We start from the raw sequence: 17,035 nt of genomic DNA, 5'->3' as shown, positions 1-17,035 counted from the left end.
CCTTGGCGCAGGTGGGCCCTCCGCGACCCTGAGCCCATTTCGTTCGGAACGTAGCTCGTACCTCCGCGCACATCGGACGTCCGCGGTTGAACGTTGCGCTCGGCCGTGGTGTTAAGTAATACGGCTCTGGGAAGGAGTGCACACACACACAAAGCCCCATTGTATTTAGTGAACGAGCAAACGTGAAGCGAATCAGAGGACGACCTTAATGTCTCGCTCCATTTTCTTTTTTTTGCACATGCCCGTGTGCCACCCCCCACCCCCCACCGTGCCAAGTGGACTAACGAGGGGGTATTTGGCCATACTTCACCACGCTGGCTATAGTGGAGGTTGAAAATGGTGGGGGGCGGGTGTTCGAAACGGATGTTGATGTTGCAGTCCTGCCCTCAAACCCTTCATGACGCCCAGAGCACCTGTCTATTGGGCAAGGTGGTCACCCATCCAAGCACGATCGATGCTCTGCCGCTGTTTAGATTTTCTGTCTTCTAATCGGGCATGTCCGTGGGCTATTAATTTGGTCATGGGCTACTGCTTTGATTGCTTATTGCCAAGTTCTGTATAACTGCTGGAATAGCGTAAGAGGGATATTTAAAAAAATATTCTAAACAGCTCCACTGAATTGCTGTAAACTTATGAATTAAACAAAAATCAATGCACAACAACGTCTGTTGTGAGGTCTACACGTCTAGAAGGAGTAATTTACGTACACATTTTTTTTACATATTAATTGACATTTTTTCGTTTTGAATATTGAACAACCCTTGGGCTTGGCGGTACATATAACCACGTGGGTTGTTGCATAAGTTAGGCTATTTATCTTTAAACATTCACTATTGGCATTACATGTACGTTGTGTAAGTTGTTTTACGGCCTGTGTTGGACTTACCCATTTTAAAATACGAATGACTGATGTCTTCTGTTTCATGGTAATCTACACGCAAACCGGTAAGATAACGCATTCCCCAATCTTGCCTGGATGCTTTTGATTCTGCATCACTATTTTCTCACGTAAGAAAATGAATGAGTTAATTAATGAAAAGTGAATCGGAGTGGCCTTGAGTGACCCCTTTCTTTAAGCTCTCTGTGTGTGGGGCAATTATGTTATGCAAATGACTCGCGTTGAGGAGGAGGAGGTGGTGTTTGTGGTGTTTACTTTAGCCTGCTCCTCATCCATCAGTCTACGACGTCGGACATGCATACAACATTTCACGGGTTCTGATGGAGACCAACGGTCAGTTTAGCACATAGGCGAAGGCCTTCGCGGCCAATATCACCCATAATAGAGGGTTTTGGGTTAGATCGCCTAAATGTCAATGTGTCGTTAAGCCTGCCACCGCCCGACACAGCTAATTAGTAAGGTTTGTCACGTGAAAAAAAAACATGCCAATGTGTTATGAGTACAGCACACCGGTGTGTTGGAGAGTAAACCCACAACATTTACAATTCGAGTGGGTTTACTCTCCAACACACCGGTGTGCTGTACTCGTAACGAATTGACATGTTTTGTTTACGTGACAAACCTTACTAATTGTCTGTGTCGGGTGGTGGTGGGTTTAACGACGCATTTATATTTACAAGATCTAACCCAAAAACCTCTATTATGGAAACCAACGGTATTTGACTTGGGATCGTGTGCTGACAACACACACACCGTATGGCCCAAAAATGTTTTGGATAATAGCTTGGGAAATTTCAAGTGGGTAAAATTGTTTTACTTGTGTCCTGGTATGTGTGTAATACATGGTGGGGAGAGGCAGTGTAGTGGTTAGCCCGCTGCGCTATGAACCTGGCGACCCGGGTTCGATTCCCACTCACGGCCAACACCAGTGACGATTATCTGAACCGGCCCTGGGCCTCCCCTAGGTCGACTCAGTCTCAAATTAGTACCTGGTGCGGTGTGTAAAAACATCGCCACTGGGGAGACAAAGGCGGTCGGGCGTGATGCTGGCCACCTACCCCCTCGTGTACCGTTCCGGCCTTCATATATGCTCGCTAACAGCACTTGCCCCTACAGTCTGTTAAGGCTATACAGGGGATCTTTTTTGGAGAGGCAGTGTAGTGGTTAGCGCACTGCATGATGAGAGACCCGAGTTTAATTCTCGCTCACGGGCCAATAACGGTGGCGAATATTTGAACCAGTCGTGGACGTCCTCTATGTCGGCTCAGCCTTAAATTAGTACCTGGTGCAGTGTGTAAATACTCATGGACTAGTCACTCGCTCACTGGCGGTGTAGCACCTCATCACTCTTATATATCGCTACTAACATGGTTACCATTCCTGTGAACTATTCTTTGAATCCTCTATCCGTGTTGAGAACTCGGTCTACCAGATTGTTTTGTCTCATTCAGTCTGTGTTCACCACACTGCAGGTCACAAAAACATACTAATTCACTCGTTTGATCACTCATTCCTCATGCCCACTCACTCCACATGCCCACTCACTCAACCACCCACTCACCACACTGCAGGTCACACGCACTTATCTATTTCTTTCCTTGCACTGCTCGAGTTTAGAATTCCCTCTCATCTTCGCTTTTCCCAAGCTCGAATAACAATCACGCTAATTTCACGATGCGCATCAACTCTTATCTATTAAACGCTCAACGGTGCTATTCGTTACTACTAACCATTTGGCGTTTTGGGTCTTTAGGGCTGTACTGAGTAACCATGATAAACAAAAAAACCTCCATGAAAACGTGCGTCTGATTCGGTGTATAAACATCAGCACCGGAGAGACGAATGCAGCCATGCATGATTCTGGCTGGCGACACCGCCCCATTTGCTAGGCTGCTTGCAAGCCCCACTTTCACCCGATGGTGTGTAAAGGCAATGCGGGGGACTTTTGTCTTTGTGTGCTCGACCCCGGGAGTCGGGCGTGGTTGTGGTCTGGTCAGTGGGGCGTGACTCCTGTAGCGGAGTGAGGCGGTCACAGCCACTGCGGAGATGACTCTGCTAATAAATGTTATGAACACATGGGTCACTTGTCCCTGTGTGGGCTGCGTGGTGGGATGAGGTTGGCTTGAACTTCAATCCTTAATTACACCCATCAGCAACAATGATTAATTATCATTTACCGTGATAAAGCGTGGAAATAACAGCGGCTCTTGTATGGTCATTATGTGGGGCATGATTTCCACTCTCGCGGAGTGATTCATGCCGTATTTACTTACTCACAGCTGCCGCTGAGACACTCACCCGTGCCGTTATCACATTCCGACTCGATTGATTGAAACTCTCTCTTCAAAGGCATCTCTAAAATATCCATCGCCTCCGAAATTCCAGATCATCTGTATTATTTCTGCTGCTAGAATTCTCACCCAGCACCTATACGTGAGACAGCATCGGCCCAATTATTTGATCTCGTCAACGGCTCCCAATCCCAATTCCAGGTCAGTTTCACGATTGTGCTGAATCGGGCGGCGCCTAGTGGTTGGAGTGGTCCCGTGAAACCCATTAAGTGCAACAAAATTCATGAACAAAATCACGTCGATTGTTACACACGTGGTTTTACTCAAGTGTGGTGAGCTTAAGAATTAATTTCGAGTCCGCGAATAATTGTATCGCTACGCGCATAATTTCAGATAATGTGTTCAGTAAACGATTCTGCCAGGCGTTCAATTACTTCTGCAAAGAATACAATTGCACAGTTCTCCGATGGATTTAAGCGCACACTGCCAATGAAGAGTTAATGACTGCCGAAATAATATATTCCAAATAAATCTATATCTGTAAACGCAATTAATTATGAACTGATTAGAAGGACAGATTTTGTATTAAAACTTATACTCGTGAATTTTTAAAAAAATGTTTCATAATTGAATTGAAAGCCTACGTGTTCAATTTATTTTAATAATGTTACAACTTTAGAATATATTTTTGAGCCATAGTATAGTTCGAGAAAGCTGAAATCTCGTTTTATTAAGAGAGCGCAGGCCACATTCTAGGAGTGTTGATAACGTACATTCTCAGGTTGATGTGCCCTTCATTTATCCAGGAAATATTTGTTGCATCTCACATGAGGGTCTTCCATCGAGATGTTTCGTCAATTCCATCAACGCATGTTGAACTTCTTTCACACCGTACGTAGCCAACAGTGCGAATCGGAGGTGACGGCTGTTTGGTATGTTTCAGGAAACCAGAGCACCCACATAAAACCCACACATACGAGGGGATAACAATGCTCACATTTCCGCAAATATTTCATTCAAGAATCCCTCGCTGTCCTCCAATTTCCTGGCCACCTCGCAGTGCAAGCCTACGATGCCTGGCATTCCCAAGTGGTCTCCCATTCAGCCCCGCCACCTAGATCCCAAGAGACCCGGCACATTCATGGCCCTTCATTTGTAAGGATTGGGCGATGACATGGGCATAGGTTAGATAAAGGTGCAGCCCTGCAATTGTTTGCTCACGCTTATGCTAGCACGGGAGCCTCCATTCGCGGGAAACTCTAGATAGCTCTTCTAGAGGTTGTTTTTGACCTCAGAAGAGGTGGAAGTTCCCACACTTTACCCCACAACACGCAACCAGCCGATTCACTAGTTGTGGTGAGCCCATTTATACTATGGGGTGAACAGAGGTGAAGGGAGAGTTGGGGGGGGGGGTTCGATTTAAGAAAAGCGGTCGTTATTTCACTGCCATGCCAGGAGATTGAATCGAATCTGTCAACATTAGTGCTACGAGTCGAGCGTGGTGGCCACAATACCACGCCTGCATAGCTCTGTCAAAGAAAGGAATCGGATCATACCACATCCCACATTTATAGAAAAAAAACGAGACATTCTGCCATGCATTGCAGTGAGCTTATGTAATATTGTCTTCTGTCTCTGTGCATTAATCAGTCCCCCTCCTTAATCACCTTCCAATCCTCTCTTAAGGTCTCGCCACTTCTTTGTTGCCTATTCTCTTCCCTCCTCTCGGCCCCTCCACTCCTTCCCGTCCCTCCCTTACCATTTCGTGATCCCAAGTATCCCACTACCCCTGCCACTCATTCGTCAATCCTCGCACTGCCCTGTCAACTGCATCATTCTATTCCGTCACCGTGTTGTGAGCTATGTCACGGGCCGAAGAGTGAAGGCTCTCTCTCTCGATATAAACATTCACTAGATTAGAATTCGCCCAACGTAAGCGGGGCACCGTGGGCTTCTCGAGACCAAGATGAGTCTCGCGAGAGCCACCTGACTTACCGAAGTGACAGAAGCACAAACGAACGAACGGGCAGCAACAAAGCACGGCAATCAGAACAAACACGATCACACGGAGAATGGGAAAATATTGCGAATATAAATCAACGTTGAAGCTCAATACAGGCGTTAAACTACCTCGCGTATTCTCAGCTCATGCAGATTACTTCCAGACTGACGGAGGCACAGCTTGCAAAACTGAGCTACATAAACATTACATATTGAACAGATATCGGGCGAACCAGAGCACTCGTATGGAAACAAGCAGACAAACGTGGGCATGTGTCAAAAGCAATCGCGGGTGAAGTTGTCATAAAGCATTGAAAGTGCAGGCATCAACGAGCGATTTAGTTGGGAAGGTTATCACCAGTGGGTGCTTGAGATGTTGCCTGAGCGAAGAGTGCATGGGGAATGCGATCGGATGAGGCCACTTGGAGCAGAGTGTGTGAGCTGTGTGTGGTGTCACGTGCTGCTGTTATAACAGCACGTGACACGATTTGCGTGTGCACCACACACAGCTCGTGTCACGTGCTTCTGTTATATCGGCAGCATTCTATCAGAGGGAGTGAGCAGCAATGGATTCATAAGGGGTGGGGGGAGGGGACACCCGGGTAGGTGGAGGGAATTGCAGTCGGTCAGTGGAAGGCACAACATTGCAGTCATCTCCCCCGAAGGGGGCCTCCAAAATTGGCCATATATCCTACGTCTGTAACTGATAGTGCACCGCTGAATGAGGCGATGCTTTCCTTGTACGTATCCCCCTTGTTTTAATAATCTGCGAACTTGTCACTCGATATGGGGCGACCCTATTGAATCCATGTATCTTGCTTTTGGTGCATTCCGCAGGCCTTATCTGCTGCTGCCGCCGCTGCTGCTGCTGCTGCGGCGGTAGCTGCATTTAATTCCGTGTTGGAGGCGACAGGCAGTGGTGCTGCTGTTGAGAGCGGTGAGAGGTGGATCTCAGACGGCTCCGGTTATTAAAAATATGGATTCAAAACGTAGCGCTCACACACCACTGCGAATGTTGGGACATACTTCCCCCCCCCCACCCCCCTAGGCTAGCACGGCAGGTGGCCCTGCATGCAAGTACACAGTTTTCAAAGACAAAAATGAACACAACTTTAAACGTTATTATGTTATTTTTCTTCCTGCAAGTATGAGATAATACCATGCCAACGTTTGCTATGGTCAAATAAGTTTTCAGTTGGCATTGGGCGATGCTTTTCAATACAGTAGAAGTTTGATATATGAGCACCTCTTTGGAGAAATTCCATGTGTGCTTATATCTGAAGTAGTGTGCTTGTATTAGAAGTTCCCCTTCGCCTCGCCCCTCACAAGTCTAATGTAAGGATGTGTTACTTGTATCAGAACTCTACTTGTATACGGTGTGATTTTATGAGCTTCTTCTAAATTACCAATATAAATCAATACAACTTGGATTTACGAATCAACTGAATGCAATTGCATCGAAAGACGCTGTACAGCCAGGGGTAAAGAATACCAATTGGGGACACTTTGAAGAAGAGGTGATTTAGAGCAGGAGATGAGGCGTGTCATCTTACAGGCTGGAGAGGGAATACAAACAACTTCGCAGTAGAAGCACGCTTGATATATTCAGAGAGAGGGAGAGAGTCACAGGCAGAAGATTATAGGAAAGTCGTCGTCCTGGAACTTGAGCAGATGAAGGGTCTCCGCAGTGCAGATGGTTAGGGGAACAGAATTCCAAACAGTTGAAACAGCACCAGCACAAGCAGAGAAAGAGCGACCTCCCAGAGCATTCTAGCTCGGACATGCTGTTCACTCGCATATGGCACATCGCCAAACGTGGCTTAGCACCTGGAGGCGTGTCCAGGTACAGGTGGCAGGGCGAGGTCCATGTCTAGGATTTGTCCCACGTGTACACTTCGGTCGTGGTGGTTGTGTGTGGGTGCGTCTGCCAGTCATCTCAGTCAGACCAACCCACGGCACCTGGGTCTGTCCCGTGACCTCCTGCCAGCGGGCGTTCGACACTTCACGTGGCCTTAAAGTGCACACAGGCTGGCACAAGCGCCGTGGTGACGGTCGCTGTTGCTGTTGTTGATGGCATCGCTGGTTGACGATGGGCACCTGGCCAATTCTGGGCGGCTGCTGCTGCTGCTGATGGCTTCAAATCCCCGAAGGCGCCACTTGACAATAGGTTGGTGGCGGGTACCAGGGAGTGCTCGGAGGGTTGCAATTAATTGTTGGGCGGGGGGGGGGGTGGTGGGGGAGGGGTGTGGGGGGTGGTTGGGGGGGGGCACACAAACTCGCTGTCCCCCACGTCGTTTCCCGGGGTTGGGCCCGCGTTCTGCCCCCACCGGGCCGATCGCGGCCGCGGTGGCTCGGGCACGAAGGCGTCGGTCAATATTCGAGGCCGAACTTCTCGCTCGTCCGTCCGTCAGCCGATGTAAATGTATATGTGTGTGTGTGTAGGCGGTATATTTAGATATTGTATGTACAGGGTAGTCCAGATGTCTTGTGACCCCAATTTAATTCTCTGAAACTTCGTTTTTTGTTAGTATGATTTCTTTTTGTTAGTTTGATTTATTTAAAACAGAAATTAATGTGCAAAGGAAAAAACATTGTTTTGGGGGAGGAGTGGGGGGGGTCAATTAGGCGTGTGTCTAAATAAGGATTCCGATTGTGCTTCATAATATGATAAACATAATTTATGTTTAAAAATAGTTTTTTCTATGGTTGGCGGGTGGGGTGTCGGGGGGGGGGGTTAGGGTAGAGTTCTTTCAAGGACATTTTGATTTAAAGAAATAAATGCATTATAATTAGAAACATTGTTTTTATAAGAGTTATGAACGTAAACAATTATAATAACATTAATCTGAGAAACAACTCAAAGGTCACTCGCCACATGTTTCCATTGACGCTACATTTTAAAGCAGAGCTTCGTAGTTTCAACCAGGAAATATATACCGATTAAAGGCCTCCACACTCAAAGTCGGCCATAGGAGTTGTTTGACCATACCTCACCATGCTGGTCAGTGTTAGTTGGTGTAGAGCGTGGGTCTAGGACCGTTTTGCCATGGCCATGAATTGAACTCACCGGGTTAACGGTGCGGTGCATTTAACTTCCCCACCACAGCGCTCTCTTTCTGTTACAAATCAGCGTTAGCGAAATCAGCGTTAGCGATTTGTAACAGAAAGAGAGCGCTGTAATGTAGCTGTTGCCTGTCCACCACTGCCATTGGAGATCCTTAATTATTTTATTCATGCTATGAGCTGTTACATTTTTTGGGGGGTCTGTCTTGTGTCAGACATGATATTTAAACACTTGTAAGTCCTGTAATAAATTTCAAAGTATTTAAACAAATTTCGGATATGACCGACAGCTAATTTATAGTTGACATTTTCGTAATATTATATCTGTCTAGGCTTAAGAATCGGGCTTTTAAATGGAAATCTGCTGTGCAGTGCATATTTGACCTTGGGTCAAGTGAACGTGTGTGACTCATATTTCTCAGTATCGGTTTCATTTAGCAGTGAATACAGAATGCTGCCCGCGAGGGTATTTTGTCAGGCTCTTGTCGCTGATTTTGGTTATTTATCAATATATTTAAATGAATGTTGAGTTGAAATGGTCTGGCCACAAATACGCCTCCCATTTTTGTGGAAATGTATGCACACATACTCATTCAAGTTGCTATATTCAGATTTTCTACAATTTTTCGTGTTTTACCGCTGTCTGGTCGAATACTTTACTCCTATTTACTTGCTCAAATATGTATTATTGTTCGTCCATTATTCTGGTTATAACTCAAGAACCAATAGTGGGACAAAACTCCACCTTTTCCAAAATGCCACTGTTTATTTGACAGTGCATGAACTGACCTTGAGAGCAGAACGGGCAACATGTTTTGCTGGTCAAAATCTCGTTGACCGCTGCCTCACCGCCATCTGCGAGTCACAGAGCAATAGATATTTACTGAATACCAGACAGTGGGCAACAGTTCATTTTTGTTTGATGCCAAGACAGAGAGTGGGGATTGCACGCCATGCATCGTCCATCCATTGCAGGGAACAGATGATGGCTATGAATGTCGCCGTGGTGGTGGGACAGTTCTGAAGGCTCCCCCGGAGATAGTTTAATTAAAATGCTGGCTTATTTTGGAATAAAAACAATTGTAGCAGAATTGAAAGCAACATTGTATAAATTGGAAGATAAATGTATAGTATCGTGCAGATCAGTCCAAGGAAAGATATTTGCTAGCGGGGGAAAATATGGTAGCTTCTAATTATGTCAACAAAGTGTTGATTCCCATGTGTCAATGCATCCGTCTATCCATCCATCCACTTGTCTATTCATCCACGAACGTATCTCATTTATTCATTTTCAACCACAAAACCCCTAAAACCGACGCATACGAGACGTATCACATAGTTGCAGGCAACATTTGCGAATCGTGAAAAAAAAGAGTTGTCTTCAAACAAAGACACCTTTTTACGTTCTTCGTTGTTCCATTGCGATCAGGCTCATCCTGTATATTTGAACGCATGCAACGTGTGGGTGTCGGCACGGTCACACAATGTGTTCAACAAGACGCGTGTACGCTTCCGTGTTCCCGTCCGCACACCTATTTCGTACTGTTGAATCCCCGAACGAAAGCGAGGCTCGATTAATGGCCAGGTTTTGTCGGGCTTGTTATATATTTTTTAACATTCATTTATTTCCATCCTTGTGACTAAGATCCACAGTTCGCATGTGGAAGTATCTGTTCCAGTTTCACTTCAAGAAACACGCGCATAAAGCTGTGACTTGTTTGACGAGGGCCTTTTCTTGCGCTAAGGTTCACGATGACACATGGCGTTTAGTCGTAGTTTTGTTACACTGTTCCTGGAGAGCATGGCATTTCGAAAAGTAAAATGTTATGCAGTCGTCAGAAAGTTGTCATATGCTTTGTTCCATGCACTCTCTCAAGCTGATAGCAGTGTTGTGGATATGCAGCAATTGGCGGGACCCCGGGGTCCCATCACTGCCCCGGGGTGGGAAAAACCGCGTAGCGACACGAGTCTTGTCTTACCGACGACAAAACTAGTGGTCAATCGATTGGCCTCGTCGAGAGCTACTTGGGGCACTCAGTTTCGTAAAAAGTTGAAAATTACATCAACACATTAAATTCACTGCCGGGGCGGCGGGCTCGCCTTGGCAAAGAAGCTGAGGATCGACGGCTGACCGGAGGGCGTCGTCGCCGCGCGCGACTGCGGCGGACGCCCCCCGGGGCTTTCGTTTGGCCGGTGGGGTGGCACCCATCGTGTTGATCGCCGCCTGCTAGCGCTTGTTGGCGCGAGTCTGGGCGGGCGGCGCGTTGCTGTCGGGATCACGAGTGGGCGGACTAAAAAATAATAATTATTGACCTGATTTTTGCGGGACCCCGGGGTCCCGCCAAATTATTCATTTGCTGCTGGATAGATCTCCATTCCCCCGCGTTCACTCGGCTGTAGTAGCGGCATTTGTAAAACTGAGCTTGCAGCTCACTCGGCTCGGTTTAGATGAGGTCAGGGAGCAAATGTGCACAGTGTTTTATTTTCGTTGTGAAAAACCATTCAGAGATACAGTCGCAATCTCCATCTGGTAGCCATCCTCATTGGGCATCTTAACATTTTTTGATTAGAAATAAGGTGGTCTGGAGATTACTGATTTATTTATTTCATTTCGTTGCTTTTCAGCAAATTGGATAGATAGTCGCCGCAATACCACGGTGAAGCGGAGTGCGACTGACGGATGTAGGTAGCAGCGTCCCTTGGACAGCTGCTATGATGGGTGCAAAGCCACTCAATACAAAAGATGTCTGGGTGCGCTGCAGCTCACGGAGGCGGTGGCACTTTGTGGGTACCCGCCCATGAGTGCTGCGCCCAGCAGTGGAGAGGGGTCATTAATAATAAAGGCACCAAGCTCAGGCCCCTACCCAGATGCTAAACACCAGTGGCGCTTTAAAAATTAATACGAGGCTGGCCGCACTAACTGGCTTAAAATCTAGGCCAACATATGCGGAAACGCCAAAAATCTTTAACCTTACAAACGCATAGCATGTCTTTAATTATGCATGAGCTCTGATGGAGATTTCTGTTTGGCGGGCACAATTGCTGAGTTAAAAAAAATAAATGTAAGTTTGACAATACCGAATGCATAACGTAGGTTGTTTAACAGACACATTTGATCTGACCATCGCGCCCTAAGGCGTGTATGGTAATCATGAAGTTAATACAGATATCACATCTCTGTTTTTGATGCGAAACTGTGTAAAGTTTAGCTGCCTTATTCTTGGTTCTTTCGGTAAAGTCACGTAGAAGGGAAACAATAAAATAATTGTATTTTATATTTTTATTATTTTTGAATTATTTTATTGTTTCCCTTCTACGTGACTTTACCGAAAGAACCAAGAATATGAATTCCTGCAGTCACGAAAGCTTTAAATCAAAATTTAAGCTGGCTTATTCAATGTAATGGTCCATATTTTAGTAAACCAAGGGACACGTCCGACGATACTGCTGCGTAGGTTTTTTTGCGGTATTGCTGGAAAACTTACCGATGTGTTTTAGAGTTGTACTCTGCTCTTCGGCATGACGTTTGACATTTCACTCTACAGTCTACATGCTGAATTAGTTCTTAAAGAAGCTCCCAGCACACAGCAAAACGTCGGACATCGTTGCCAAATAGCGCGCAGTACGACTCAAAAGCACATGGGAAAGATATCTGTCAATATTTTTCCAGACAATCAATTACGCAATGGCTCTATTGTAACATATGTGAAATGTTTGTGAATCCAAGACTCATTTTCACGTTCATCAAACACTCAGTAACATATAGTCCCACGATGGGCCTGCTGGACTGAAGCGGACAAGTTTATATTCTGCACCGTTTTCATTTAAACAGTGTTAGGATATGTGGAATTGACAAAATTAATACTATCCCCTGCCTTGTCTTCACAACCATGGTGGTGGTGAACATGAAGATCACATCCGTACGCTTTTACAAGAGTTCAGTTCTCTGTAGACGTGAACAACTTGCTAATTTGAAATGTTATACGTCCACGCAAGGATCCCACATGTAACTGCGAAACGTAAAATTGTCAAATTTTGCACGAAGCCTGCTGCAGCAAAAATTCATCGCGGGCCTTTCATTTGCCAAATTAATTTCATTAATGACGACGAAGCTCATTGCGTGGACCGTCGCTTAAATCAAAGTAAATCAACCTCTGCAGCGGTCATCGACATCACTTCATAAATATTGCCTTTGTAATGTTAATTAAAAAAACTTACTCTGTTGGGGGGGGGGAGTGGTGTAAGGGGGCGGGAGGGGGTGACCCTCGTTGTTATCCTAATTTGCAAGTGGCACATTTAATCAAACGAGGTGCCGTCATCTGGCCGAATGCCAGAAGCCCCTAATTGCGGAGGGAGGAGTGAGCCGAGTTTCGGCGTAGCGAGCGGGGGGGGGGGGGCGCCTCCTCCCGCCTCAGCGGGCGGGCAGGCGTTCGCTCGCTGTCGGAGAGAGCGCCCGTGAGCCAATGCCACGGGCGGCGGTCTGACGGTAATTTCTGCAGATGCATGGGCTTCATTTCAAGATGCCGCACTTGTTCGCCTTGGCTGGCTGTGGCGTGCGTGCGTGCGCGCGCGGATTCGGCAGACCGGGGCTCGCTTGTAGCCTCGAACGCGCCGTTTTCGTGGCGCGGTAGATTGCGTTTTAAGCCGTGGAATTGTCTCTGCGTCGATAAACGGATGACTGCCGTCGTTGTGCAGGCGCATTGGGAAATTGGCGAGCGTCGTGCATAATGAATCTCTCTTGGGTTTATCTTGGCTGCTTTGTTATTTCTATTATTCGAGACAGTTTGGAAGCCATTACGATGAGAAGGAACAGTCTTGGGATGATTTGTTTTATGACTCCATGGCTGTGCAGCAAATGGCACGGACGTTCGGTGAAATGGGACGCCTACGACCAAAATTCCATAGAACACGGCCAATCTCGCGAGATCTCTGAAGTTAAGCAGGTTTCAGCCTGGTTGGTGCTCTGACCGGTGACGGCCATGCAGAACAGGTACAGGTTGTGCGGTTACATGGTGGGCAGCAGAGAAGGCTCTGCAGCCATATCCTTTGTTGTATTCTACTTCCACGCCCTCCCCACGTGCATGTTCCTCCACCTTCATCAGCGCCCATGGGCCGGCAAGGTGAAATACGGTTAAAAAAAATAACCCCCAGGAATGGGCACAGCGTGGGGAGGCTCTCATCCAGCAGTGGATCGATGAAAGTCACGGTGATTCTGTTGACCGGTTTGGTAGTTTAGCGCGCCTGCTTTTTTCCTCCGATCGTTCCTGCCTTTGGTAATTGACATTGTAGCATCCTTGCGTGCGTCACTGGCAAGTGATTAAGGGATGCCTCCTGCATCTTCGAGCTGCAGTGCTGGGCCTCGCATCTGAGTCAGCATGCCGTAGGCTGGCTTGCCTTGCAACAAAATAACGATGGAAGGTGTTCCTCCGCGTGCCTGTCACATGCATGGCAGTAATAATGCACAGCCCTTCTCCAATCCACTGTGGGATGAAAGCTGTCCTTCGTGCCCTTTGCTTAAGGGGGTTGTTCCACCATACTTCACCACGTCAGGACGGGTTTGGGCGAAGGAGGAGCTGAGGGAACGGATCAGATCTCATTCGTCACTGATTTTAGCTGTGGCCAGGAATCCCAACTCGCGGCGTCAGATTCAATTGTTATTATAGCATCATCGGCATCATTGCCAGCCGTGGTTAATTCACAGCTGGATGAGATCGTTCCCAAGCAGCAGCCGTCTGTCATGATCCTGCGATGGTATTATAATCCGGCTTGCACCTGCAACGCCAGCGGATTTCATCGCACAATCTCTACCTACGGTGGACCGTCCTCGCAGAGGCATTCCATGTTATTTTATAATGCAACTAAAATACCCAGTCAAAAAAAAGACGACGAGTCAGAATAATAATCGTTTGTCTCGGCCTTAATTGAAGTCACGCCCGGTTTTATCTTGGGCAATTAATAATGGACCTTCATGCGGATTTAAAAATGTATTTTTTGTTTGTTTGTTTGACTTAAGGGGTCAGCTGTCGATTATCTCTGTCGTTTCTCCCAGGCTGCTGAGATTGCTTGATAAACAATGTCATTCCATGAACGCAGTGCTATGGGAATGGAACGCATTTGCAATTTTGCGATGCTTGCTTTCAGCACGGGCAGAATCGCGCACCTCCCCACACCCCCCACTACGTCTCCTTCCCCCCACCACCACCGACCCCCCACTCGTCTCCTTCCCCCCACCACCACCACCCACCCCCCACTCGTCTCCTTCCCCCCACCACCACCCACCCCCCACTCGTCTCCTTCCCCCCACCACCACCCACTACGTCTCCTTCCCCCCACCACCACCCACCCGTCTCCTTCCCCCCACCACCACCACCACCCCCCACTCGTATCCTTCCCCCCACCACCTCCCCACACTACATCTCCTTCCCCCCACCACCACCCCCCACCCCCCACTACGTCTCCTTCCCCCCACCACCACCCACCCGCCCCCCACTACGTCTCCTTCCTCCCACCACCACCACCCACCCCCCACTACGTCTCCTTACCACCACCACCACCGCCCACCCCCCACGGTTCGCCTAGGGGCCCCGGTGGCGACAGCCTCAGTGCAATCTGCTGTCCCCCACGAGGTGAGCTCGCGCAGTCTTTAGCGCTCCGGTTTTTTTTCGCCTGCAGACGCGCCGTAGCTTCACGTTCGCAAGGGCCGCGGCGCACAGCTGAAATTTTTTTTTTGTGTGTAAAATATCGCCTTGTCGCAAAGAGTATTATTGTCTTGTTTGCCGTTTTGCATCGATGCGTCGCGTCGCCCGCGAGACAATTGGCGCGCGTCCGCGCGATCGATGCAATTCCGGGAGGAAGAAACTGGCTCCATTTTTTTTGATCATGCATTATTGATGGCGGCAGGCTTTTATTGTATTTTATTTCCATTTGTTTTTTTTTTTAACTCCATCGGATTTCCACCTCCCCCCCCCACCACCACCACTCCCTTCTTTACAGCGGCAGCGGCAGCAGCGGCAGCGGTGGTCCATCGACATCACCCGCAGTGAACGGGGACAGTGGTGCGGGTCGGTGGGACCACCCGGCGAGACCGACTCCGGAGTGCCGCGACCGCGCCTTTGTTGTTGTTGTTATTGCCGTCGCGTGAAGAAAAGGAGCAGCGGTGACAGCGAGCGAGCGAGAGAAGGAGAGAGAGACGGGAGAGAGAGAGAAGGAGCGAGCGAACGAGAGAGAGAGAGACGACAGCGGAGGAGGAGAAGGAGGAGAGGGACTCTTCCCCTTGCCGCCCGCGAGCACTCGAGCCTCCGTGTCTGCAACACCAGCCGACGGGGCCATGTTGCCATGGCGACGCCGCACGTTGCTGGCGGGGGCGGCCCTCCTCGCGACCCTCTGGGTGACGTCAGACTCCATCGACATCCCCATAGACCGTGAGTGGCGCACGCGCGCACACAAATGCAAGATCCCCCCCCCCTCCGCCCCCCACGTGTGTAGCCTGCAGCAGACTGTTGGGGGCGAGTGCTGTTAGCGAGCAGCACCTGCGAAGGCTGGCGCTGTGGCACGCGAGGCAGGGGGTGGGAGGTGGGCCAGCAGCCACGCTCGGCCGCCTTTGTCTCCCCAGTGGCGACGCTTACAGCGCACCGGCGCTGGAAGCCGATTTCGGTGCCAGGCTGAGCGCGTTGCCCTGGTGCTAACCCCATTGCGGTGGCGCTAAGGAGCACAGCCCTCTCGATTTTAACAAATTATTCGGTTGATTTCGCTCTTGCTGCTGCGTCGGTAATATGGTGCACAGGCACAAGTAACAAACGGAGCAAAATTATTTTTCTTCAAATGCATTCGTCAAGCAAATAATGTGTGTGTGTGTGCCCTTAATAAGGTAAATATATAATAAGGCGACGTTTCGGGCAGTGGCCCTTCAAAGCATGCAGCAACAAAAAAATTGGTTTAAATTGTCAGTTCACGTTGATAAGTGGGTTTATCTTGTATTTGTTTAATTTGTATTTGCTGGGACCTTTTTGAGCAGCGGCCCATCTCTAAGCATACCTCTATATAATGCTTTGTGAATTTAATAATAAAAAAAAATTACAATGCCAATGGATTATCTGTCACCATTTGTTTTATGGCAATCTTGCAAAACAAAAGAGTGCGATCTAGAGCGAGCGGTCACTGTAATTGTGTTCCACGGTGGCATCTCTGTGAAACGTGTTTTTTTTTAATTGTGTGTGGTATGTCGCACACTTTAAACCGATATGTTCAGAGTGCATCTGAGTAACTTCAACGTAGCTATCTTTCGCTATGTCTGGAAGAGGCGCACATAAGCCTCTGACTGCAGAATGGTAATGTTTAACAATGGCTTATGATTTTAACACTTATTTTCCAAACTTGCATACTAACAGTACATTGTTCTTGACTCACGCTTTCTTAACATGTTAAGCCACACTTCTGGAGAATGGTAAGTGACCCCGTTGCACTTGCCATCTGTACAAAAGCATTCGAGTGATATGCATTCTAGATTTCACACATCACTCCGCCCATAGTAACCGCGAAGAAAATTCCATTTCCCTGCCATCAAGTTGCCCATTAAAAAAAGCCTCATCGAAGGGTGATCTCCATGCACGTTTTTTTTCCCCCCTCATTTTTTTTATTTTATTGTAACTCACACACGTGTAATTGCATGGCCATTATCCGCGGACATCCGAGCATCTCTCTCAATTTACCGCGCGCCATCCTGAGTCATGTGCTGTACGGCGCACCATTACGCTAAACGAGGCCCCATTACGTCCCACCTTGC

General features: G+C 47.9%; 1 protein-coding gene across 6 annotated transcripts in view; it reads left to right on the top strand.

Annotated features, from left to right (window-relative positions):
- LOC116949328 (neuronal cell adhesion molecule-like) overlaps positions 1–17,035 on the top strand; it is a 113,952-nt gene that overhangs the window by 41,192 nt on the left and 55,725 nt on the right. For 4 of the 6 annotated variants that reach the window (XM_076072089.1, XM_076072087.1, XM_032966491.2 and 1 more), the window contains exons 2-3: positions 15,247–15,674; positions 16,679–16,696. In XM_076072089.1, coding sequence (XP_075928204.1) covers positions 15,581–15,674; positions 16,679–16,696 — 112 coding nt within the window. In that variant the 5' untranslated portion in view covers positions 15,247–15,580. The remainder of the gene's footprint in view (positions 1–15,246; positions 15,675–16,678; positions 16,697–17,035) is intronic. The other 2 variants (XM_076072086.1, XM_076072088.1) reach the window with 2 other exon arrangements.

This window comes from Petromyzon marinus, chromosome 36 (assembly GCF_048934315.1).
Source record: "Petromyzon marinus isolate PM22_M1 ecotype Great Lakes invasive population chromosome 36, UKy_Petmar_22M1.pri1.0, whole genome shotgun sequence".
NCBI classification, from domain to species: Eukaryota; Metazoa; Chordata; class Hyperoartia; order Petromyzontiformes; family Petromyzontidae; genus Petromyzon; species Petromyzon marinus.
Note: the sequence above shows the minus strand (reverse complement) of the source record. Positions and strands in the feature narration are given on the sequence as shown.